General features: G+C 50.6%; 6 protein-coding genes across 7 annotated transcripts; all 6 read right to left on the bottom strand.

Annotated features, from left to right (window-relative positions):
- Positions 1 to 3,769: 3,769 nt before the first annotated feature.
- On the bottom strand, positions 3,770 to 6,786 carry LOC310887505 (feather keratin 1-like). Of its 2 annotated transcripts, none has more exons than XM_083813501.1 (2): positions 6,641 to 6,786; positions 3,770 to 4,503 (listed from the first exon to the last, which is right to left on the bottom strand). In XM_083813501.1, exon 2 carries the CDS (start codon positions 4,480 to 4,482, stop codon positions 4,186 to 4,188), a length of 297 nt encoding a protein of 98 aa, XP_083669627.1. In that variant the 5' UTR covers positions 4,483 to 4,503; positions 6,641 to 6,786; the 3' UTR covers positions 3,770 to 4,185. The 2 variants fall into 2 exon arrangements, with proteins under 2 accessions (XP_083669627.1, XP_083669626.1); XM_083813500.1 differs by lacking the exon at positions 6,641 to 6,786 and adding an exon at positions 4,838 to 4,857.
- A 495-nt stretch (positions 6,787 to 7,281) lies between these two features.
- On the bottom strand, positions 7,282 to 10,628 carry LOC310887512 (feather beta keratin-like). The gene is made up of 2 exons (XM_083813507.1): positions 8,928 to 10,628; positions 7,282 to 8,595 (listed from the first exon to the last, which is right to left on the bottom strand). The coding sequence occupies exon 2, from the start codon at positions 8,572 to 8,574 to the stop codon at positions 8,278 to 8,280; it is 297 nt and encodes a 98-aa protein (XP_083669633.1). The 5' UTR covers positions 8,575 to 8,595; positions 8,928 to 10,628; the 3' UTR covers positions 7,282 to 8,277.
- A 67-nt stretch (positions 10,629 to 10,695) lies between these two features.
- LOC310887515 (feather beta keratin-like) lies at positions 10,696 to 11,806 on the bottom strand. Its single transcript, XM_083813510.1, has 2 exons — positions 11,789 to 11,806; positions 10,696 to 11,453 (listed from the first exon to the last, which is right to left on the bottom strand). The coding sequence occupies exon 2, from the start codon at positions 11,430 to 11,432 to the stop codon at positions 11,136 to 11,138; it is 297 nt and encodes a 98-aa protein (XP_083669636.1). The 5' UTR covers positions 11,433 to 11,453; positions 11,789 to 11,806; the 3' UTR covers positions 10,696 to 11,135.
- A 2,752-nt stretch (positions 11,807 to 14,558) lies between these two features.
- LOC310887513 (feather beta keratin-like) lies at positions 14,559 to 15,670 on the bottom strand. Its single transcript, XM_083813508.1, has 2 exons — positions 15,653 to 15,670; positions 14,559 to 15,317 (listed from the first exon to the last, which is right to left on the bottom strand). Exon 2 carries the CDS (start codon positions 15,294 to 15,296, stop codon positions 15,000 to 15,002), a length of 297 nt encoding a protein of 98 aa, XP_083669634.1. The 5' UTR covers positions 15,297 to 15,317; positions 15,653 to 15,670; the 3' UTR covers positions 14,559 to 14,999.
- Positions 15,671 to 17,554: 1,884 nt separating this feature from the next.
- On the bottom strand, positions 17,555 to 18,641 carry LOC310887514 (feather beta keratin-like). The gene is made up of 2 exons (XM_083813509.1): positions 18,626 to 18,641; positions 17,555 to 18,306 (listed from the first exon to the last, which is right to left on the bottom strand). The coding sequence occupies exon 2, from the start codon at positions 18,283 to 18,285 to the stop codon at positions 17,989 to 17,991; it is 297 nt and encodes a 98-aa protein (XP_083669635.1). The 5' UTR covers positions 18,286 to 18,306; positions 18,626 to 18,641; the 3' UTR covers positions 17,555 to 17,988.
- Positions 18,642 to 21,613: 2,972 nt separating this feature from the next.
- Positions 21,614 to 22,708, bottom strand: LOC310887510 (feather beta keratin-like). Its single transcript, XM_083813506.1, has 2 exons — positions 22,691 to 22,708; positions 21,614 to 22,371 (listed from the first exon to the last, which is right to left on the bottom strand). The coding sequence occupies exon 2, from the start codon at positions 22,348 to 22,350 to the stop codon at positions 22,054 to 22,056; it is 297 nt and encodes a 98-aa protein (XP_083669632.1). The 5' UTR covers positions 22,351 to 22,371; positions 22,691 to 22,708; the 3' UTR covers positions 21,614 to 22,053.
- Between the last annotated feature and the right edge of the window lie 1,788 nt (positions 22,709 to 24,496).

The following is a 24,496-nucleotide window of genomic DNA, read 5'->3' as shown; positions in this document are numbered from 1 at the left end:
ACATGAAACAAAATCCCACCAAATCCAATGAGAAAGAACCAGAACCCATTGTGAAATTCAGACAAAAATACTGTTATATGAAACAGCATGATGAAATACGGCAGCAGAAAGTGTTTCTGGTGTGAATTAGGGTAATTCGTATTTTTCAGTACAGATTCAAATCTGTACAGGATTTTGCTTCTTCACCATGGACAAGACACAAAGGTTAGGAATGGTCTCATCTAGTTCAGTATCACACACTTTGGTGTCATAGTTTGAGGTGCAGCTGCTATCACCTGGGAACATTTGCAGACTCGTTCTGAACTTGATGTCTTAGTTATTCTATGAAGCAAACCTATAACTCCCCTCTGTATCTTCTCAGACAACAAATATGAAGAGCATTTCACAAGTCATCTTGAGGACATATGAATTTTAAACTATTTTTATTTTGAGATATTATCCTCTTCTCCTCACATGACTTTAACTGTGAAGTTATTGGGGGGGGGGGGGCAGGAAACACAAAAATTAGCCATTTGCAATCATATTTATTCCCCTTGCTACAGACTTCAGTATAGCACTGATGGCACTCCAGACTGATGTAAATTCATTACACAAGTGGAATACATATGCAAAATTTTATTATGTTTGCATTTTTCTTCACAACTTTCATTAACAATGTGCATATTCATGGAATTATCAAACTGCTCATGATATATAATGGGGTTTGATCACCTTTATAATCCACCTAATGGGATGTCTTCAAAATCTGTCAGCCCGGATCATCTTTTGCCACCTAGCTTCACAAAAGGGATCCATCTGTATTTTAATGGACTCTATGAAAAACAGCTCTGAACTATTATTTAAAGAACAATCAATGTTTTAGCAATTTTGAACCACTCTTCATATTTCAGTAATATAATTTATAGTGATCCACCTACACTCTTAAATATTTCCCTGCCTTTCCAGACCTAAACGATATCAATCCATAAACATATATGTGGCACCTACATTTTTTAAAGTTCTTTTAGTTCTCTGTTGCAGCAGGTTCTTATTGGCAACTCGGAGAATTAATTTTCCTGTAAAACGTGTAACAATATTCATAAATACTGTTTTCAGCACTTCTGTTCTTCTTCCTTCTTTTAACACAAGAGCTTCTATTTGATATAATAACTCACTTTAAAAACAAACTTATGAAAGATCACAGCAATGTTTTCAAGAAGACTTGTGAACTGTCTTCTGATGGTGGCCTGACTTCAGACTGCACTGGTTGGCTCAAAGAACTCATCCAGGAGGCTTGGAGCCTTTCTTGGAAATTTTAAGAATGATGAACAAGTTAAATGACAATTGCTCTTAACTAGGTCAGGCAGGGAATTGCACACAAAGAGCTTTAATAAATGTCTTGAATGTGATCTTAGATTGTACTTCCAAGACACCTGTAAAGTAACAAATTGCTGAGGATCTGAAAAGAATGCTTTATTAGACTGGGCTTTGACTCATTTCGTACTGACATTAATGGAGTCAGTATAGAAGTACCAGAAATTAATTGAACCCATAAATTGTGAAGATGAAAGAATTTTAAATGGATAGAGTATGCTTCTCATGCAATGCCAGAAGGAACCTAGACTAGAAAACTAAAAGCAGAACAATTTCATTATCAAAAAAAGGTTCCGCCTGAAAAAAAAAAAAAAGTATGTGAGAACTAAGTCACGCAAAAAAGAAAAAAAAAAAGAAAAAGAGAAAAAAAGATGCTTCAGTAGTCTCAAATAGTCTGAGAAATTTGTAAAAAGTTGTAATCATAGTTATTGTATCCATTTCTCCAATCTCAACATGCAAAGAGGACATTGCTTTTAAACAGACATTCACATTCTTCAGGAAGTTTCTAATACCACATTTACTTTTACTAAAGGCTTCAACACTCTGCACAAACATTCCTTGTTGCCATATTATCTGAAGATGGTTAGTTCTAGGAGATTTTTTTTTTTTTTAATCGACAAGTATTGCAAGGCAAAGACTTAAATACTTATGGAAGAGGCTAGATCTCCAGTCTATTTCATTCACAAGAAGAACCACAAAACACACTTTTCAGCATATGCTGTTGTCAGAGACAGGCCACTAAGCTAGGCAGTTCCTTCTTCTGAAACACATTTCTATACTCTGTATGTGTCTATTTGCATCATAGAAAGACACCTACCTTCCACCAAACAGAAAGACATTTTTTGATGTATAACGGTGTTATCAGTGATTCCCCACAGATCTGGGTGAATAACTAATTACCTCAGTCATACCAGTTCTGTTGATAGGACACCATATACTCAGGTATACATTTGTTCTTTTATTTTTTTTAAATACACTCAGGGAAGTGATTTTTTTCAGCAGAAGCTCTATTCAGTCTAACATCTATTGACTTTTCATCTTTTATACTTTGCTGCCTCAAGCCACAGTCTAAAAAAGGCCATAAGCCATCTTATCTCTAAACTAAATATTCTTTTCCTAATTTTGCAACTTCGCAAGAAAGCAGTTCTTAGAGAAGAGAAGAGAAGAGAAGAGAAGAGAAGAGAAGAGAAGAGAAGAGAAGAGAAGAGAAGAGAAGAGAAGAGAAGAGAAGAGAAGAGAAGAGAAGAGAAGAGAAGAGAAGAGAAGAGAAGAGAAGAGAAGAGAAGAGAAGAGAAGAGAAGAGAAACATAAGCGTAAGACATTTGAAAAGAATACATCTGCCTTTTTACCCCCACCGTTTGGATATTGGGCTAGTTCCAGCTTTGAACCTGAACGTCTGCTGACTTCAACCTGGTTCTTTCACTGTTTTTACTTCAGCACTACGACAATTCCATTTTCAAATAGAAGCTTTTGTGCTCCTAAAGAGAAAGCTATGCACAAGCTTTAGAGTCATCAGAAATTAGATGCTACTCTTACTACTTTCCTGTTCTGTGTCATACTGGACCCCACACTGCTCTGCCACTGGAGCTAATGAGGTAATGACACAATTAAGAGCTCAGATGCATTTCTAGATGGTTTTGTGCCTAGATAAAACAAGCATTCGTTACTATTTTTTGATAACCCTCAGTAGCACACAAAGCGCAGGGTTTCAATATTCTTTGAGAAAAGTCTTCGCTGGAAGCAGGATTAAAATCTGTTAAGGCAAACACAGCCATTTAACTAGTTCACCCACATAATTTTTTGTGTGTGGATTAGAGTTCTTGTACAGATTAGCTAAGGAATAAGATCTACTTTGTTGAAGGCTTGAAAGAGAGAACGTGGAAGTTGACCATAAAAATGTATTAATGATTAATCACTCAGAGTCTTCTTATTCTTAGGAGTTGTGAACAATCATTTCAGTCCTGAGGCTTTGAGTCAAGATCACAAGTTTGACTCAAAGCCTATCGTGGTTAGATCTTCAGAGGTTAGTAGCATTCATGCTAAAAAAAATAAAAAACAACCAACCAAACAAAAACCCAGACAAATATAAGTTCTGACAAGCTACTCCGCACTTTCCAATTTTCAGAGTTTCAAAGAAAACTAAGAGACAAGATGAGAAAGCTACCAACGTGAAAGTTCGCAATAGTAACATTCCACATGGATGTGGAAAAAAATGGAAAAAGCTAGCAAGAAAACCTGTTGAATGCTTCAAGAACGGTGTAAATAGTGAAGAAACTTCGCGTTGATTATTGCTGACTATTCATTTCTGAAATTCAACTGTGAAGGTATGGTTTAATAAATGCATAGATTTTACCATATAATGATATACTCCAGCCAAAAGGGTGGAAATAGAGAACAAAAAACAATGAAATTCAAATTAAGATGCAGAATCAGTTTAATGAGAAACGCAAACATTCCACAATGCAAAAGCAAAGTACATATTTATGTAAAGGAAGGAAGCCATTTAAGCCATTAAAACTGAAACAGAGACAAAGAAGACACTGCTTTTCCTTACTCAGGCATTAAGTACCCTCAACTTATTCATAAAGAGAGGATTACACAAAGCAAAGTTAAAATGCAACAGAAGTAATCAGAAGCAGATATTTAAAGATTAAGGTATTTTGCCATGTTTCCAGACAGCACAGGCTGGCACCATGGCTTCCCTCTCTGCTCTGCAGGAGGCCACGAGGGTGCTCAGCCCATCTGGAAACCCTGGCCAGCAGCTCCGTCCTCAGTCCGGCGCTTGGCTTCAGGCTTCCTGGTCGATGCGCTCACTGGACGTCCACCTGGGCTTTAGCAGGGCAGGCACCTTCTGCCACTGTAGCGGCCACCAAAGCCAGAGAGGCCAAAGCCTCCGGAGGAGATGGGCACTCCCTCCTCACTCAGGATGCTGCCAACAGCAGCAGATGCTGAAGATCCCACAGCGGTGTTTTGGGGGAAGGAGCTGAGGATGGGGCCGGGCAGGGTCACCACCACGGGAGAGGGCTGGATCACCACACGGGAGTCCTGGCACTGCCGGACACAGGGCTCGTTGCAGCTGTTGGCAAGCGGGGTTGGGCCACAGGGACGGCACAGATCGTAGCAGGACATGGCCGCGGGGTGGAGGCACACCTAGGAGAGAGGGCAGGGAAAGTACAAGCAGCGTGTCAGCAGCAGCCTGACAGCCTGCTGGCCAAGACAGAAGGCATAGTCTGGGGAGCAGCGAGAGGGTGCATGAGGACAGAGAGAGGTTTGGGGGCTCGGTCCCAAAGCTTCTCTGCAAAGAGAGTCCAAGATCTTCTCCCACCTCCCCCTGCAGTGGAAAGCAGAACAGCAATGGAGGGAACAGCGTCAAGGGGCAAGGCCCACACCAAACATGCACAGAGGCAAAGACTCGGTCAAGGCCAGAAGGCCAAGGGGAGAAGAAGAGAAAGAGGGGAGTGAGGAGAAGGTCCTTGCAGCTCACCTTGTTCACCAAGGAGGAGAAGGCAAGAGAAGTGGATGAGGGAGCCTGCTGTTGGACAGGCTTTTATACCAGTCCAGACTGCCCCAGGCCCAGAGGCGCCATTTGCACTTGTAATGTGTTTACCAACAAGACCGTCAAGTATGCAAAACACCACAATTAAAGAAATGGGTGTCTTATGTTCCCTGCAGTGACCCCTTTTCATTTTCCTGTTCAGGACATGCCCATTCCATCACACAGGCTCCTTTCAAGTGACAGGATTACAGGCCAAAATGCTTCTGGGGAAGTGACACAAAAGCACAGGAAGAAGATGAAGGCAAAAAGAAGGAGATGGCCAAATTGTCAAGTGGTGCCAGCCTCTCACCCTCCTGCAGTTTCCTTCAGGCTTTGTCCTAAATGCATGGGTACTCATTTCCTTGCAAACCCACCCTTAAAGGTCAGACTGCCAGCCAGACTCATCAGCAAAGAGCAGACACAGCCTTTGCTTTACCTATCAACCTGCTCAGGCTGCCTTAGGCAACAGATTTCCAAGCATGGCAGCTCTGCCATCAGGCCTCAGCCCTTCTGTGGGACCAAGCATTGCTCTCAGGAGACAAAAGCTTGGCTGGTTTTCCTCTCCCCTCTGCCCCCAACAACTAGAGGTCCCCTGTCACCACAGCAGGCCTCTTTCAGAAACAGGGACATGGCTCTCTCTCTAACACACACTCCTGCTGCCCACTCCTGTTAAACCGGGATGTCTCCTGCAGACAAAGGCCCATACTGGACAACAAATAGAGCTGCTTTCCTCCTTCCTCATCTCCACGCCTCAGATTCTGCTTTGACCCCACATACTGACAGAACAGTGCACACCAGCAAAAATGTGACCATATTTCCATGCAACACAGAACTCTGCCCAGAAACAAGGGAGGTCTGGGAGTGCCATCGAGGGCAGCCTGGGCAGCAGCAGCTATCAGGACGTCCCTGGGGACGTGTGCCAAGGGGCAACACCAAGACATACCCTGCACTTTCCTTCAGCAGCACAGTTCCTGGGGGAACAACCGCCCAGCTTGGGATAATCAGCATACAGAGCTCAGGCCCCTCAGCCAGGCCCTTATCCCACGGGGTGGACAAAATGCCTTCCCAATGAGGCTGGGACTCCACCAGACACAGGCAACTCTCTAATCACAGAGGCCCAACCAAATTCCTCATTTAGGAAGATGAGGAAGGGTTTGAAGGCGCACAGTACTACCCTGATGATGACAGTGAACATCTATCCCAAAGAGTGCTGTCACAGCTCAGTAGGAGCCACCTGCTGCCTACAAAATGGGAGCCAGGAGCCAAGCAAGGCCATACAGCCAGCAGGGCAGCAGCTACACCAGCAATGGCTCTCGTTGCACAGCACCTGAGCAAGTAAGATGAGGAGATGGAAGGCAGATTCAGCCAGGAGTCCAGCTCAATGGTCAGATTCATGGTGGTAACACAGGACTGATGACAAGCCAGTCCACACTTCAGGGTCAGGTCCAGTGACAGCAACCAGGGTCAACACAGGGCCCAAGGACTGCTGACCAGCCCAGGGAAAAAAACAAAACAAAACAAACAAACAAACAAAAAACAACAGGCAGACCCAAGGGAAAGCTGGGAAACCACTGGGCAACTTTGAGCCCACCAAGGGGACCCAGGGGCAGGCATAAATTCCACAGAAAGTTCCACGCCAACATGTGAAAGAACTCCTTCAAGGTAAGGGTGACGGAGCACTAGAACAGGCTGCCCAGGGAGGTTGTGGAGTCTCCTTCTCTGGAGATATTCAAGGCCCATCTGGACACCTACCTGGGTAACCTCCTCTAGGGAACCTGCTTTGGCAGGAGGGTTGGACCCGATGATCTCTTGAGGTCCCTTCCAACCTCTACAATTCTGTGATTCTGTGGTAAACAAATCTGCAACAGACCAGGCAACCCACACTGATGACCCAGAGCTGAAAGGGAGGCCAAAGGCTCAGGACAGAGCTTGACAGAGCCCTGGGGTCAATGGGAAGAGGGTGTGGTGCGAGGCCCCAGGTGAGCCTGATGAGGACCATTGGGCCTCTGCTGCACTCAGACTACTGATGTGCAAGAGGAGAAAATCTCCTGTGCACCTGGGACATAGGACACCAGCTGCATCTACCACAAAAGAAGAAAGGAAGGAAGCTTCAATTAATTTTCCAAGGCAAAACATGTCTCGCAGCTCAGGGTCTGCCCAGAAGTTGCAATGCCCTGCAGCACCCTGCGCTCCCTGATCGCCTGCTGCAGATGCTGCCTTTCCTCCCTGGTATCCGCTTTTCACTGCACTTTGCTCCTGCTGTCAGCTCAAGGTGGCTCAGGAATGTTGACAAAGAGTGTGTTTCCTGAGGGTCTTCCTGCACAGCAACGCTGAGGGCTTTGCCTGACACCAGTGGTCGGTCAGAGAATGCAGGCCTTTAGTTACAGTGTAAGGCATCGTAGGATTTCCCCAGCATAGGGGATAGCATGAGAGGTGCCCCTCACTCTGCCTCAAGCAGGAGTGGGTGACACAGACAAAAGCATCTCCTGTGGAGGACTAGAGCATATGGGAAGAAGGGCTGTGGAGCTTGTTTTCCCTTGTGTCCCCTGTGGCAGGAGCAATCACCAGAGCATGGTGTAATTAAGCAACCACACTCAAGCCATGTTGCTTCCCTCCCTGATGCTGGTGCCCTTCCATTTTGGGGCAGAAGGTCAGGAAGGCACAACGGCTTCATCCAGGAGGATTTCTTCCTCTCCTTGCTCTGGTAGGCAAGGGTCAGACAGGGACTTGGCAGAAACCCTTAGGTGAATGCTGCAGAATGGTCTGGCAAACACAAAAGCACTGCCTGTGCATCTCTGTTGGACTGGTTGACTGCTTCAGAAACAGGAGTGTAGGCACAGAATTCAATAGTCTCATTGCAGAAGAACCTGTAGACTCCATGATATCCCAGTTCCCTCGACAGAGCATGGCTGGGAATGCCAAAAGGGAAGGATCATGAGGAGACACAGATTACAATGCAGCATAAACTTTAATGAGTCTGAAGAAGGAATCAAAGCAGCACTTGGAGGAAGGGATCCGGCCCAGGCTGCCACAAGGACAGCTGGCAGTCAGACCCCCCTTCACCACAGCGGGATGCACGTCTTCCTCCCTCACATGGTGAGATGAAGAATAAACTGGACACTCTTGACTTGCTTCCAGATGAACTCATGGCACAGGACAGGAGGAGACAACAAGGACTCATGATGCAGAGAAGAAAGCGGGAGAAGAAGATGTCTGCTGGCCGTGTTTCCAGACAGCACAGGCTGGCACCCTGGCTTCCCTCTCTGCTCTGCAGGAGGCCACGAGGGTGCTCAGCCCATCTGGAAACCCTGGCCAGCAGCTCCGTCCTCAGTCTGGCACCTGGCTTCGGGCTTCCTGGCCGATGCGCTCACTGGACGTCCACCTGGGGTTTAGCAGGGCAGGCACCTTCTGCCACTGTAGCGGCCACCAAAGCCAGAGAGGCCAAAGCCCCCGGAGGAGATGGGCACTCCCTCCTCACTCAGGATGCTGCCAACAGCAGCTGAGGTGGTGGATCCCACTGCGGTGTTCTGGGGGAAGGAGCTGAGGATGGGGCCGGGCAGGGTCACCACCACGGGAGAGGGCTGGATCACCACACGGGAGTCCTGGCACTGCCGGACACAGGGCTCGTTGCAGCTGTTGGCAAGCGGGGTTGGGCCACAGGGACGGCACAGATCGTAGCAGGACATGGCTGTGGGATGGAGGCGCACCTGGGAGAGAGGGCAGGGAAAGAACAAGCAGCGTGTCAGCAGCAGCCTGACAGCCTGCTGGCCAAGACAGAAGGCATAGTCTGGGGAGCAGCGACAGGCTGTGCGAGGACAGAGAGGGACTTGCGAGCCTGTGTCCCCATGGGCCCCTGCAAAGACAGCCCAAGACCTCCTCCCACCTTCCCCCACAGTGGCATGCAGAACTGTGATGGAGTGAGGATCGTCAAGGGACAAGGCCCACACCAAAGCTACACAGAGGCAAAGACTCGGTCAAGGCCAGAAGGCCAAGAGGAGAAGAGCAAGAGGGGAGTGAGGAGAAGGCACTTGCAGCTCACCTTGTTCACCAAGGAGAAGGCAAGAGAAGTGGATAAGGCAGCCTGCTGTTGGATGTGTTTTTATACTGGTCCAGAATGCTCCAGGCCCAAAGCATCCTTTGCACATGTAATGTGTTTATCAGAAGCTCATGTTACATGCAAAACATTACAATTACAGAAATTGTCTTGTTTATGTTACCTGCAATGCTTCCTTTTTATGTCCCTGTTCAGGGCATGTTTATTCAATCAGGCAGTCTCCTTTCAAGTGACAAGATTAGAGGCCAAAATGTTTGAGAAAGGACACGTCAGCACAAGAATGGTACTGCCAGTGATGAAGAGTGTCCTGGCACTCCAGGGGATGCCAGCCTCTTACTCTCTGGGGCATTGTGTTAGTATTTATCTTGATGATTGAGGCTCTTCTCCTCCTAAACCTGAAGCACCAGGATGGACTTCTACATTCAAAGTCTGGCCACAGCAATTGCTCCCCTTTATAATATGCTCTCATCTTGTGTTAAACATTGCCTTTCTAGGCAGGGCTCCTCTAGTCTTCATTTTTGACTCCCCATCAAATTAACTATTGCTCTTGGGAGAAATGTGCCTGGCTCTTCTTTTGTAATCGTACTTCTCCCCTTTGTACCTTCCTGCTTTACACATCTTAATTCCAAGAAATGGGAATGAAGGCTGCTGCCCTCCCAAGACTTCCTGCTGGAGAGCTTCAATAACAAAAGCACACGCTGAGTAATTGATACATATCACTCTGCCTGCCCATGTCTTTTCGCCCTGGCTGTCCAGACTGACAGCACAGCAGGCACAAGCACATATTTGGTAGGATTTCCACAGGACACCTCACCCACCCTGCTCAGCAGCACGCGTGCTCTGGGAGTCCTCACAAGGGCAGCCAGATGAGCAAGGGCACCAGACGTGCCCCTAACTCTGCCTGAGGCAGGATCAGAGTGGCAGGAGCAAAGCAGTGCCTGTGGAGGACAAGAGTGTGGGAAGGGGGAACTGAGAACAGAGCTGTTGGTGTGCCACAACCTCGGTCTCCCCAGCTTGAGGCCAGGGTGGAGGGACAAAGCAATCATTGGCTTGGGACCACCCCAGGCACAGCCTGCACAGCAGCAGAGTGGGATTTTTGGAGGAGTCCTGCGGGGCTGCTCCAGACCCACTTGGCTTCAGGAAACAGTGATGCACATATAATACCCTGCAAGACATAACGCTTTTCACCACAGGACTGCTCCACCAGGGCAGATGATACTCGTCCTGCTCTATTCCTGTCCTCTGCAGTGTTTTCTGGACATACCACATACACTAATTTTCTCCCTAGAGGAGAGGAAGCACCCTCCATGTTTCCCTCTCCCTCCCCTAGACATTACACACGCCCACAGCACAAGATCAAAGCAGGGCTTAGATCTCAATTTACACTGCTGCCCTAGCTGCCACCTGTCCCTTTGACTTCTTTGGGACTTTCTCCTCCTTGAGGCTTTTGCAGATGTCCTTGGAGGAAGCATGAGCAAAACAATATCTTTAGAGTGGTAATCCACCATCAGAGCTTCATCCAGTTGTGCACTGGTCTGCACAAGCATACCTCATTATGTCTTATAAACACAATACACCACTCCACCTCTCCACAAACAGCTATCTGACTCGAGACTAGCCAACTCCACCTGGCAAGCAGGAGATCCACATTAGGACCATATCCACCCATGCTTTTTCACTCCAAGACGTCACGTTTCCCCCCGGACAGTTTCACTGGACATCCCAATAGAAAAGGAACATAAGGAGACTCAGATTACATTGCAGCAAAAACTTTAATGAGTCTAAAGAAAGAATCGAAGCAGTTCGTGGTGGAAGGGATGTGGTCCAGACTGCCACAAGGACAGCTGGCAGTCAGACCCCCCTTCACCACAACGGGATGCACGTCTTCCTCCTTCACATGGCAAGAGGGAGAAGAAACAGGACACTCTTGACTTGCTTCCGGATGAACCCATGGCACAGGACAGCAGGAGACAACAAGGACTCATGATGCAGAGAAGAAAGCGGGAGAAGAAGATGTCTGCTGGCCGTGTTTCCAGACAGCACAGGCTGGCACCCTGACTTCCCTCTCTGCTCTGCAGGGGGGCACGAGGGTACTCAGCCCATCTGGAAACCCTGGCCAGCAGCTCCGTCCTCAGTCCGGCACCTGGCTACGGGCTTCCTGGTCGATGCGCTCACTGGACGTCCACCTGGGCTTTAGCAGGGCAGGCACCTCCTGCCACTGTAGCGGCCACCAAAGCCAGAGAGGCCAAAGCCCCCGGAGGAGATGGGCACTCCCTCCTCACTCAGAATGCTGCCAACGGCAGCCGAGGTGGTGGATCCCACTGCGGTGTTCTGGGGGAAGGAGCTGAGGATGGGGCCGGGCAGGGTCACCACCACGGGAGAGGGCTGGATCACCACACGGGAGTCCTGGCACTGCCGGACACAGGGCTCGTTGCAGCTGTTGGCAAGCGGGGTTGGGCCACAGGGACGGCACAGATCGTAGCAGGACATGGCTGTGGGATGGAGGCGCACCTGGGAGAGAGGGCAGGGAAAGAACAAGCAGCGTGTCAGCAGCAGCCTGACAGCCTGCTGGCCAAGACAGAAGGCATAGTCTGGGGAGCAGCGACAGGCTGTGCGAGGACAGAGAGGGGCTTGCGAGCCTGTGTCCCCAGTGGCCCCTGCAAAGACAGCCCAAGACCTCCTCCCACCTTCCCCCACAGTGGCAAGTAGAACAGTGATGGAGGGAGCAGCATCAAGGGGCAAGGCCCACACCAAAGCTGCACAGAGGCAAAGACTCGGTCGAGGCCAGAAGGCCAAGGGGAGAAGAAGAGCAAGAGGGGAGTGAGGAGAAGGCACTTGCAGCTCACCTTGTTCACCAAGGAGAAGGCAAGAGAAGTGGATGAGGGAGCATGCTGTTGGATGGGTTTTTATACTGGCTCAGACAGCCCCAGGCCCAGTGGCACACCACGTATGCAGTATGTGTTATAGCAAGCCCATTTGTATGTAAAACACTACAATTAAAGAAATGGGTGTCTTGTTTCTGTTCCCTGCAACGTTCCCTTTTCATTTCCTTGCTTAAGACATGCCCATTCCACCACGGAGTCTTCTTTCAAGTCACAGGATTAGAGGCCAAAATATTTTTTTCCAGAAGACGTGACACGTCAGCACAAGCAGATGATGCGGCCAGTGATGAGGAGTGTGCAACCTCGGTGGGGAACGCCAGCCTCTTGCCCTTTGGGGCCTTGCTTCAACACTTGTCCTGATGTTTGGGGTAGGTTTCCTCCTAACCCTGAAGCTTCGCCTGGACTTCCGCATGGGAGGGCCAGCATCATCAATTGCTCCCCCTGATGCTGTAATAAAATCTTAAGTTAGGCAATGGCTTAGTTTGGAAGGGACCTTTAAAGATCATCTAGTCCAACCCTCTGCCTTGGGCAGGGACATCTTCCACCAGATCTGGTTACTCATACTCCATCCAACCTCACTTTGAACATTCTCAATGCTGAGGCTTCCAGTGTGTAACAACTGTCGCTGTGAAAACTTTCTTCCTTAGATCCCCTCTCAACTTACCCTCTTTCACTTTAAAACTGTTTCCCCTTGTCCTGTCACTGCTGTGCCTGGTAAAAAGTCTTTATCCATCTTTCTTACAAGACAACTTTAGATATTTAAAGGCTGCAATGTTTCCCTGGAGCCTTCTCCTCTCCAGGCTCAACAAGCCCAACTCTCTCAGCCTGTCTTTATAGCAGAGGTACTCCAGCCCTCAGGTCATTTTCATGGCCTCTGCTAGACCTGCTCTAACAGGTCCACGTCTTTCTTGTACCAGGGAACCCAGAGATGGATACGGTTCTCTGGGTGAAGTAGAGCACAGTAGACAAAGAGAATTACCTCCCTTTGTCCTGCTGGCCACACTTCTTTTCATGCAGCCCAAGATGTAATTGGTTTTCTGGGCTACAAGCACATATTGCTGACTCCTACTCTGCAGGGCCAATCTCAGTCAATTCACAGGATCGTAGAGTCATTTAGGTTGGAAAAGACCTCTAAGATCATCAAGTGCAACTGTTAGTCTAGCACTGCCAAGGCTACCACTAAACCATGTACCGAAGCACCACATCTACATGCCCACACCCAGCCTGTACTGACATGGGGGATTTCCTCAAACCAGACGCAGGAACTTGCACATGCCCTTGCTGAACTTCATGAAGTTCACATGGCCCCAGTTCTCACACCTGGCAGGGTCCCTCCTGCTAAAATCCCTTCCCAACAGGGATATCAACTGTACTACTCGCCTTGGTGCCATCAACAAAGTTAGTGTCACCCATAACTCTCTCCCACGACATCCAGCTAGCAAAGCTGAGAAAGTGTGGGATATATTATTGGAAAATAAAGTGGGTTGAGAACTGGCTGACCGTCCTAGCTCAGAGCGTGGTGATTGGCATCGCAGAGTCTGGCTGGATACCTGTGACTAGCGGTGTTCCCCAGGGGTCAGTGCTGGGTCCAGTCTTGTTCAACATCTTCATCGACGACCTTTATGAGGGAATAGTGTCCACCCTCAGCACGTACGCTGACGATACAAAGCTAGGAGGAGTGGCCAACATGCCAGAAGGCTGTGCTGCCATTCAGTGAGACCTGGACAGGTTGGAGAGCTGGGCAGGGAGAAACCAAATGAGGTTTAACAAGAGTAAGTGTAGAGTCCTGCCCCTGGGAAGGAACAACTGCATGTATCAGTACAGGCTGGGGGATGACCTGCTCAAGAGGAGCTCTGCAGAGAAGGACTTGGGGGTCCTGGTGGACGACAGGTTGGTCATGAGCCAACATGTGCCCTTGTAGGCAAGAAGGCCAAAGGGATCCTGGCATGCATTAAAAGGAGGGTGGCCAGCAGGTCAAGGGAGGTGATCCTCCCCCTCTACTCAGCCCTGGTCAGGCCTCACCCGGAGTACTGTATCCAGTTCTGGGCTCCTGGAATAAAAAATACAGGAATCTCCTGGAAAGAGTCCAGCAGAGGGCCACAAAGGGGTCAAGGAGCATCTCCCCTATGAGGAAAGGCTGAGAGACCTGGGTCTGTTCAGCCTTGAGAAAAGAAGACTGAGAGGGGATTTTATTCATGTTTATAAATACCTTAAGTGTGGGAGACAGAGGGATATGGCCAACCTCTTTTCAGTGGTATGTGAGGACAGGACAAGGGGCAATGCCACAAAATGGATCACAGGAAGTTCCGCGCTAACATGCAAAAGAACTTCATAACAGTGACAGTGACAGAGCACTGGAACAGGCTGCCCAGGGAGGTTGTGGACTCTCCTTCTCTGAAGATATTCAAGACCTGTCTGGACACCTACCTGGACAACCTGCTCTAGCGAACCTGCTTTGGCAAGGGGGTTGGACCCAATGATATCTTTAGGTCCCTTGCAATCCCTACATTTCTGTGATTCTGTGATTCTGATAATATGCCAATATGACTCTCCTCCACTTCTCTTTGACTCTTATAAAGACCAAATTCCTTAAGGGTACTCATGTCCTACAGGCATGAAGGAGATCCACATTAGGACCATATCCACCCATGCTTTTCCACTCCAAGACATCACAGCTCTCCTTGGAAAGGTTCACTGGACATCCCAATAGAAAAAGAACATAAGGAGACTCAGATTACATTGCAGCAAAAACTTTAATGAGTCTGAAGAAGGAATCAAAGCAGCACTTGGAGGAAGGGATCCGGCCCAGGTTGCCACATGGACAGCTGACAGTCAGACCCCCCATTCACCACAGTGGGATGCACGTCTTCCTCCCTCAAAAGACGGGAGGAAGAAGAAACAGGACACTCTTGACTTCCTTCCGGATGAACCCATGGAACAGGACAGCAGGAGACAAGGACTCATGATGTAGAGAAGAAAGCGGGAGAAGAAGAAGATGTCTGCTGGCCGTGTTTCCAGACAGCACAGGATGGCACCCTGACTTCCCTTTCTGCTCTGCAGGGGGGCACGAGGGTACTCAGCCCATCTGGAAACCCTGGCCAGCAGCTCCGTCCTCAGTCCGGCACCTGGCTTCGGGCTTCCTGGTCGATGCGCTCACTGGACGTCCACCTGGGCTTTAGCAGGGCAGGCACCTTCTGCCACTGTAGCGGCCACCAATGCCAGAGAAGCCAAAGCCCCCGGAGGAGATGGGCACTCCCTCCTCACTCAGAATGCTGCCAACGGCAGCCGAGGTGGTGGATCCCACTGCGGTGTTCTGGGGGAAGGAGCTGAGGATGGGGCCGGGCAGGGTCACCACCACGGGAGAGGGCTGGATCACCACACGGGAGTCCTGGCACTGCCGGACACAGGGCTCGTTGCAGCTGTTGGCAAGCGGGGTTGGGCCACAGGGACGGCACAGATCGTAGCAGGACATGGCTGTGGGATGGAGGCGCACCTGGGAGAGAGGGCAGGGAAAGAACAAGCAGCGTGTCAGCAGCAGCCTGACAGCCTGCTGGCCAAGACAGAAGGCATAGTCTGGGGAGCAGCGACAGGCTGTGCGAGGACAGAGAGGGGCTTGCGAGCCTGTGTCCCCAGTGGCCCCTGCAAAGACAGCCCAAGACCTCCTCCCACCTTCCCCCACAGTGGCAAGTAGAACAGTGATGGAGGGAGCAGCATCAAGGGGCAAGGCCCACACCAAAGCTACACAGAGGCAAAGACTCGGTCGAGGCCAGAAGGCCAAGGGGAGAAGAAGAGCAAGAGGGGAGTGAGGAGAAGGCACTTGCAGCTCACCTTGTTCACCAAGGAGAAGGCAAGAGAAGTGGATGAGGGAGCATGCTGTTGGATGGGTTTTTATACTGGCTCAGACAGCCCCAGGCCCAGTGGCACACCACGTATGCAGTATGTGTTATAGCAAGCCCATTTGTATGTAAAACACTACAATTAAAGAAATGGGTGTCTTGTTTCTGTTCCCTGCAACGTTCCCTTTTCATTTCCTTGCTTAAGACATGCCCATTCCACCACGGAGTCTTCTTTCAAGTCACAGGATTAGAGGCCAAAATATTTTTTTCCAGGAGACGTGACACGTCAGCACAAGCAGATGATGCGGCCAGTGATGAGGAGTGTGCAACCTCGGTGGGGAACGCCAGCCTCTTGCCCTTTGGGGCCTTGCTTCAACACTTGTCCTGATGTTTGGGGTAGGTTTCCTCCTAACCCTGAAGCTTCGCCTGGACTTCCGCATGGGAGGGCCAGCATCATCAATTGCTCCCCCTGATGCTGTAATAAAATCTTAAGTTAGGCAATGGCTTAGTTTGGAAGGGACCTTTAAAGATCATCTAGTCCAACCCTCTGCCTTGGGCAGGGACATCTTCCACCAGATCTGGTTACTCATACTCCATCCAACCTCACTTTGAACATTCTCAATGCTGAGGCTTCCAGTGTGTAACAACTGTCGCTGTGAAAACTTTCTTCCTTAGATCCCCTCTCAACTTACCCTCTTTCACTTTAAAACTGTTTCCCCTTGTCCTGTCACTGCTGTGCCTGGTAAAAAGTCTTTATCCATCTTTCTTACAAGACAACTTTAGATATTTAAAGGCTGCAATGTTTCCCTGGAGCCTTCTCCTCTCCAGGCTCAACAAGCCCAACTCTCTCAGCCTGTCTTTATAGCAGAGGTACTCCAGCCCTCAGGTCATTTTCATGGCCTCTGCTAGACCTGCTCTAACAGGTCCACGTCTTTCTTGTACCAGGGAACCCAGAGATGGATACGGTTCTCTGGGTGAAGTAGAGCACAGTAGACAAAGAGAATTACCTCCCTTTGTCCTGCTGGCCACACTTCTTTTCATGCAGCCCAAGATGTAATTGGTTTTCTGGGCTACAAGCACATATTGCTGACTCCTACTCTGCAGGGCCAATCTCAGTCAATTCACAGGATCGTAGAGTCATTTAGGTTGGAAAAGACCTCTAAGATCATCAAGTGCAACTGTTAGTCTAGCACTGCCAAGGCTACCACTAAACCATGTACCGAAGCACCACATCTACATGCCCACACCCAGCCTGTACTGACATGGGGGATTTCCTCAAACCAGACGCAGGAACTTGCACATGCCCTTGCTGAACTTCATGAAGTTCACATGGCCCCAGTTCTCACACCTGGCAGGGTCCCTCCTGCTAAAATCCCTTCCCAACAGGGATATCAACTGTACCACTCGCCTTGGTGTCATCAACAAAGTTAGTGTCACCCATAAACATTATGGTCACTCAGATCCTCTTAGGCATCACCTTTCTAAGCAGGGCACCTATAATCTTGGGTTTTGGACTCTCCCTCAGATTAACTATTGCTCTTGGGAGAAATGTTTGTGGCTTTTCTTTTTCAGTCATGCTTCTCCCCTTCATACCTTCCTGCCTTGAGCAGCAGAGTACAAAGTGTTGGAAAACCTTCATTGTTGGTGATAGTTCAATTAGAGGGAGTTCCTGGACACCCTTCTAAGACTTTGCCAATACGACTTTCCTCCACCTCTCTTTGACATTTATAAAGACCAAATTCTTCGAGAGTACTCATCTCCTACAGGCATGAAGAAGATCCATATTAGGACCATATCCACCCATGCTTTTCCACTCCAAGACATCACAGTTCTCCTTGGAAAGGTTCACTGGACATCCCAATAGAAAAAGAACATAAGGAGACTCAGATTACATTGCAGCAAAAACTTTAATGAGTCTGAAGAAGGAATCAAAGCAGCACTTGGAGGAAGGGATCCGGCCCAGTCTGACACAAGGACAGCTGACAGTCAGACCCCCCTTCACCACAGCAGGATGCACATCTTCCTCCCTCAAAAGATGGGAGGAAGAAGAAACAGGACACTCTTGACTTGCTTCCGGATGAACCCATGGCACAGAACAGCAGGAGACAACAAGGACTCATGATGCAGAGAAGAAAGCGGGAGAAGAAGATGTCTGCTGGCCGTGTTTCCAGACAGCACAGGCTGGCACCCTGGCTTCCCTCTCTGCTCTGCAGGAGGGCTCAAGGGTGCTCAGCCCATCTGGAAACCCTGGCCAGCAGCTCCGTCCTCAGTCCGGCGCTTGGCTTCAGGCTTCCTGGTCGATGCGCTCACTGGTCATCCTCGTGGGCTTTAGCAGGGCAGGCACCTTCTGCCACAGTAGCGGCCACCAAAGCCAGAGAGGCCAAAGCCCCCGGAGGAGATGGGCACTCCCTCCTCACTCAGAATGCTGCCAACAGCAGCTGAGGTGGTGGATCCCACAGCGGTGTTCTGGGGGAAGGAGCTGAGGATGGGGCCGGGCAGGGTCACCACCACGGGAGAGGGCTGGATCACCACACGGGAGTCCTGGCACTGCCGGACACAGGGCTCATTGCAGCTGTTGGCAAGCGGGGTTGGGCCACAGGGACGGCACAGATCGTAGCAGGACATGGCTGTGGGATGGAGGCGCACCTGGGAGAGAGGGCAGGGAAAGAACAAGCAGCGTGTCAGCAGCAGCCTGACAGCCTGCTGGCCAAGACAGAAGGCATAGTCTGGGGAGCAGCGACAGGCTGTGCGAGGACAGAGAGAGGCCCAAGGGCCCCTGCAAAGACAGCCCAAGACCTCCTCCCACCTCCCCCTGCAGTGGCAAGCAGAACAGCAATGGAGGGAGCAGCGTCAAGGGGCAAGGCCCACACCAAACATGCACGGAGGCAAAGACTTGATCGAGGCCAGAAGGCCAAGGGGAGAAGAAGAGCAAGAGGGGAGTGAGGAGAAGGTCCTTGCAGCTCACCTTGTTCACCAAGGAGGAGAAGGCAAGAGAAGTGGATGAGGGAGCCTGCTGTTGGACAGGCTTTTATACCAGTCCAGACTGCCCCAGGCCCAGAGGCGCCATTTGCACTTGTAATGTGTTTACCAACAAGACCGTCAAGTATGCAAAACACCACAATTAAAGAAATGGGTGTCTTATGTTCCCTGCAGTGACCCCTTTTCATTTTCCTGTTCAGGACATGCCCATTCCATCACACAGGCTCCTTTCAAGTGACAGGATTACAGGCCAAAATGCTTCTGGGGAAGTGACACAAAAGCACAGGAAGAAGATGAAGGCAAAAAGAAGGAGATGGCCAAATTGTCAAGTGGTGCCAGCCTCTCACCCTCCTGCAGCTTCCTTCAGGCTTTGTCCTAAATGCATGGGTACTCATTTCCTTGCAAACCCACCCTTAAAGGTCAGACTGCCAGCCAGACTCATCAGCAAAGAGCAGACACAGCCTTTGCTTTACCTATCAACCTGCTCAGGCTGCCTTAGGCAACAGATTTCCAAGCATGGCAGCTCTGCCATCAGGCCTCAGCCCTTCTGTGGGACCAAGCATTGCTCTCAGGAGACAAAAGCTTGGCTGGTTTTCCTCTCCCCTCTGCCCCCAACAACTAGAGGTCCCCTGTCACCACAGCAGGCCTCTTTCAGAAACAGGGACATGGCTCTCTCTCTAACACACACTCCTGCTGCCCACTCCTGTTAAACCGGGATGTCTCCTGCAGACAAAGGCCCATACTGGACAACAAATAGAGCTGCTTTCCTCCTTCCCCATCTCCACGCCTCAGATTCTGCTTTGACCCCACATACTGACAGAACAGTGCACACCAGCAAAAATGTGACCATATTTCCATGCAACACAGAACTCTGCCCAGAAACAAGGGAGGTCTGGGAGTGCCATCGAGGGCAGCCTGGGCAGCAGCAGCTATCAGGACGTCCCTGGGGACGTGTGCCAAGGGGCAACACCAAGACATACCCTGCACTTTCCTTCAGCAGCACAGTTCCTGGGGGAACAACCGCCCAGCTTGGGATAATCAGCATACAGAGCTCAGGCCCCTCAGCCAGGCCCTTATCCCACGGGGTGGACAAAATGCCTTCCCAATGAGGCTGGGACTCCACCAGACACAGGCAACTCTCTAATCACAGAGGCCCAACCAAATTCCTCATTTAGGAAGATGAGGAAGGGTTTGAAGGCGCACAGTACTACCCTGATGATGACAGTGAACATCTATCCCAAAGAGTGCTGTCACAGCTCAGTAGGAGCCACCTGCTGCCTACAAAATGGGAGCCAGGAGCCAAGCAAGGCCATACAGCCAGCAGGGCAGCAGCTACACCAGCAATGGCTCTCGTTGCACAGCACCTGAGCAAGGAAGATGAGGAGATGGAAGGCAGATTCAGCCAGGAGTCCAGCTCAATGGTCAGATTCATGGTGGTAACACAGGACTGATGACAAGCCAGTCCACACTTCAGGGTCAGGTCCAGTGACAGCAACCAGGGTCAACACAGGGCCCAAGGACTGCTGACCAGGCCCAGAATAAATCAATTAATCAATAAATAAAATAGATTGACCCAAGGGAAAGCTGGGAAACCACTGGGCAACTTTGAGCCCACCAAGGGGACCCAGGGGCAGGCATAAATTCCGCAGAAAGTTCCACGCCAACATGTGAAAGAACTTCTTCAAGGTAAGTGTGATGGAGAACTAGAACAGGCTGCCCAGGGAGGTTGTGGAGTCTCCTTCTCTGGAGATATTCAAGGCCCTTCTAGATGCCTACCTTGGCAACCTTCCCTAGGAAACCTGCTTTGGCAGGAGGGTTGGACCCGATTATCTCTTGAGGTCCCTTCCAACCTCTACAATTCTGTGATTCTGTGGTAAACAAATCTGCAACAGACCAGGCAACCCACACTGATGACCCAGAGCTGAAAGGGAGGCCAAAGGCTCAGGACAGAGCTTAACTATAGCCCTGGGGTCAATGGGAAGAGGGTGTGGTGCGAGGCCTCTGGTGAGCCTGATGAGGGCCATTGGGCCTCTGCTGCACTCAGACTACTGATGTGCAAGAGGAGAAAATCTCCTGTGCACCTGGGACATAGGACACCAGCTGCATCTACCACAAAAGAAGAAAGGAAGGAAGCTTCAATTAATTTTCCAAGGCAAAACATGTCTCGCAGCTCAGGGTCTGCCCAGAAGTTGCAATGTCCTGCAGCACCCTGCGCTCCCTGATCGCCTGCTGCAGATGCTGCCTTTCCTCCCTGGTATCCGCTTTTCACTGCACTTTGCTCCTGCTGTCAGCTCAAGGTGGCTCAGGAATGTTGACAAAGAGTGTGTTTCCTGAGGGTCTTCCTGCACAGCAACGCTGAGGGCTTTGCCTGACACCAGTGGTCGGTCAGAGAATGCAGGCCTTTAGTTACAGTGTAAGGCATCGTAGGATTTCCCCAGCATAGGGGATAGCATGAGAGGTGCCCCTCACTCTGCCTCAAGCAGGAGTGGGTGACACAGACAAAAGCATCTCCTGTGGAGGACTAGAGCATATGGGAAGAAGGGTTGCGGAGCTTGTTTTCCCTTGTGTCCCCTGTGGCAGGAGCAATCACCAGAGCATGGTGTAATTAAGCAACCACACTCAAGCCATGTTGCTTCCCTCCCTGATGCTGGTGCCCTTCCATTTTGGGGCAGAAGGTCAGGAAGGCACAACGGCTTCATCCAGGAGGATTTCTTCCTCTCCTTGCTCTGGTAGGCAAGGGTCAGACAGGGACTTGGCAGAAACCCTTAGGTGAATGCTGCAGAATGGTCTGGCAAACACAAAAGCACTGCCTGTGCATCTCTGTTGGACTGGTTGACTGCTTCAGAAACAGGAATGTAGGCACAGAATTCAATAGTCTCATTGCAGAAGAACCTGTAGACTCCATGATATCCCAGTTCCCTCGACAGAGCATGGCTGGGAATGCCAAAAGGGAAGGATCATGAGGAGACACAGATTACATTGCAGCAAAAACTTTAATGAGTCTGAAGAAGGAATCAAAGCAGCACTTGGAGGAAGGGATCCGGCCCAGGCTGCCACAAGGACAGCTGGCAGTCAGACCCCCCATCACCACAACGGGATGCATGTCTTCCTCCTTCACATGGCAAGAGGGAGAAGAAACAGGACACTCTTGACTTGCTTCCGGATGAACCCATGGCACAGGACAGGAGGAGACAACAAGGACTCATGATGCAGAGAAGAAAGCGGGAGAAGAAGATGTCTGCTGGCCGTGTTTCCAGACAGCACAGGCTGGCACCCTGGCTTCCCTCTCTGCTCTGCAGGAGGCCACGAGGGTGCTCAGCCCATCTGGAAACCCTGGCCAGCAGCTCCGTTCTCAGTCCGGCGCTTGGCTTCAGGCTTCCTGGTCGATGCGCTCACTGGTCATCCTCGTGGGCTTTAGCAGGGCAGGCACCTCCTGCCACTGTAGCGGCCACCAAAGCCAGAGAGGCCAAAGCCCCCGGAGGAGATGGGCACTCCCTCCTCACTCAGAATGCTGCCAACGGCAGCCGAGGTGGTGGATCCCACAGCGGTGTTCTGGGGGAAGGAGCTGAGGATGGGGCCGGGCAGGGTCACCACCACGGGAGAGGGCTGGATCACCACACGGGAGTCCTGGCACTGCCGGACACAGGGCTCGTTGCAGCTGTTGGCAAGCGGGGTTGGGCCACAGGGACGGCACAGATCGTAGCAGGACATGGCTGTGGGATGGAGGCGCACCTGGGAGAGAGGGCAGGGAAAGAACAAGCAGCGTGTCAGCAGCAGCCTGACAGCCTGCTGGCCAAGACAGAAGGCATAGTCTGGGGAGCAGCGACAGGCTGTGCGAGGACAGAGAGAGGCCCAAGGGCCCCTGCAAAGACAGCCCAAGACCTCCTCCCACCTCCCCCTGCAGTGGCAAGCAGAACAGCAATGGAGGGAGCAGCGTCAAGGGGCAAGGCCCACACCAAACATGCACGGAGGCAAAGACTTGATCGAGGCCAGAAGGCCAAGGGGAGAAGAAGAGCAAGAGGGGAGTGAGGAGAAGGTCCTTGCAGCTCACCTTGTTCACCAAGGAGGAGAAGGCAAGAGAAGTGGATGAGGGAGCCTGCTGTTGGACAGGCTTTTATACCAGTCCAGACTGCCCCAGGCCCAGAGGCGCCATTTGCACTTGTAATGTGTTTACCAACAAGACCGTCAAGTATGCAAAACACCACAATTAAAGAAATGGGTGTCTTATGTTCCCTGCAGTGACCCCTTTTCATTTTCCTGTTCAGGACATGCCCATTCCATCACACAGGCTCCTTTCAAGTGACAGGATTACAGGCCAAAATGCTTCTGGGGAAGTGACACAAAAGCACAGGAAGAAGATGAAGGCAAAAAGAAGGAGATGGCCAAATTGTCAAGTGGTGCCAGCCTCTCACCCTCCTGCAGCTTCCTTCAGGCTTTGTCCTAAATGCATGGGTACTCATTTCCTTGCAAACCCACCCTTAAAGGTCAGACTGCCAGCCAGACTCATCAGCAAAGAGCAGACACAGCCTTTGCTTTACCTATCAACCTGCTCAGGCTGCCTTAGGCAACAGATTTCCAAGCATGGCAGCTCTGCCATCAGGCCTCAGCCCTTCTGTGGGACCAAGCATTGCTCTCAGGAGACAAAAGCTTGGCTGGTTTTCCTCTCCCCTCTGCCCCCAACAACTAGAGGTCCCCTGTCACCACAGCAGGCCTCTTTCAGAAACAGGGACATGGCTCTCTCTCTAACACACACTCCTGCTGCCCACTCCTGTTAAACCGGGATGTCTCCTGCAGACAAAGGCCCATACTGGACAACAAATAGAGCTGCTTTCCTCCTTCCCCATCTCCACGCCTCAGATTCTGCTTTGACCCCACATACTGACAGAACAGTGCACACCAGCAAAAATGTGACCATATTTCCATGCAACACAGAACTCTGCCCAGAAACAAGGGAGGTCTGGGAGTGCCATCGAGGGCAGCCTGGGCAGCAGCAGCTATCAGGACGTCCCTGGGGACGTGTGCCAAGGGGCAACACCAAGACATACCCTGCACTTTCCTTCAGCAGCACAGTTCCTGGGGGAACAACCGCCCAGCTTGGGATAATCAGCATACAGAGCTCAGGCCCCTCAGCCAGGCCCTTATCCCACGGGGTGGACAAAATGCCTTCCCAATGAGGCTGGGACTCCACCAGACACAGGCAACTCTCTAATCACAGAGGCCCAACCAAATTCCTCATTTAGGAAGATGAGGAAGGGTTTGAAGGCGCACAGTACTACCCTGATGATGACAGTGAACATCTATCCCAAAGAGTGCTGTCACAGCTCAGTAGGAGCCACCTGCTGCCTACAAAATGGGAGCCAGGAGCCAAGCAAGGCCATACAGCCAGCAGGGCAGCAGCTACACCAGCAATGGCTCTCGTTGCACAGCACCTGAGCAAGGAAGATGAGGAGATGGAAGGCAGATTCAGCCAGGAGTCCAGCTCAATGGTCAGATTCATGGTGGTAACACAGGACTGATGACAAGCCAGTCCACACTTCAGGGTCAGGTCCAGTGACAGCAACCAGGGTCAACACAGGGCCCAAGGACTGCTGACTAGGCCCGGGAAAACAAAACAATACAAAACAAAAAAAACAACAGGCAGACCCAAGGGAAAGCTGGGAAACCACTGGGCAACTTTGGGCCCACCAAGGGGACACAAGGATAGGCATAAGCAAATCTGTAACAGACCAGGAAACCCACACTGATGACCCAGAGCTGAAAGGGAGGCCAAAGGCTCAGGACAGAGCTTAACTATAGCCCTGGGGTCAATGGGAGGAGGGTGCGGTGCGAGGCCTCTGGTGAGCCTGATGAGGGCCAT

The sequence above is a fragment of the Anser anser genome (assembly GCF_964211835.1).
Source record: "Anser anser genome assembly, chromosome: 28".
NCBI classification, from domain to species: domain Eukaryota; kingdom Metazoa; phylum Chordata; class Aves; order Anseriformes; family Anatidae; genus Anser; species Anser anser.
The sequence above is the reverse complement of the archived record's forward strand: the minus strand, read 5'-3'. Positions and strand labels throughout refer to the sequence as shown.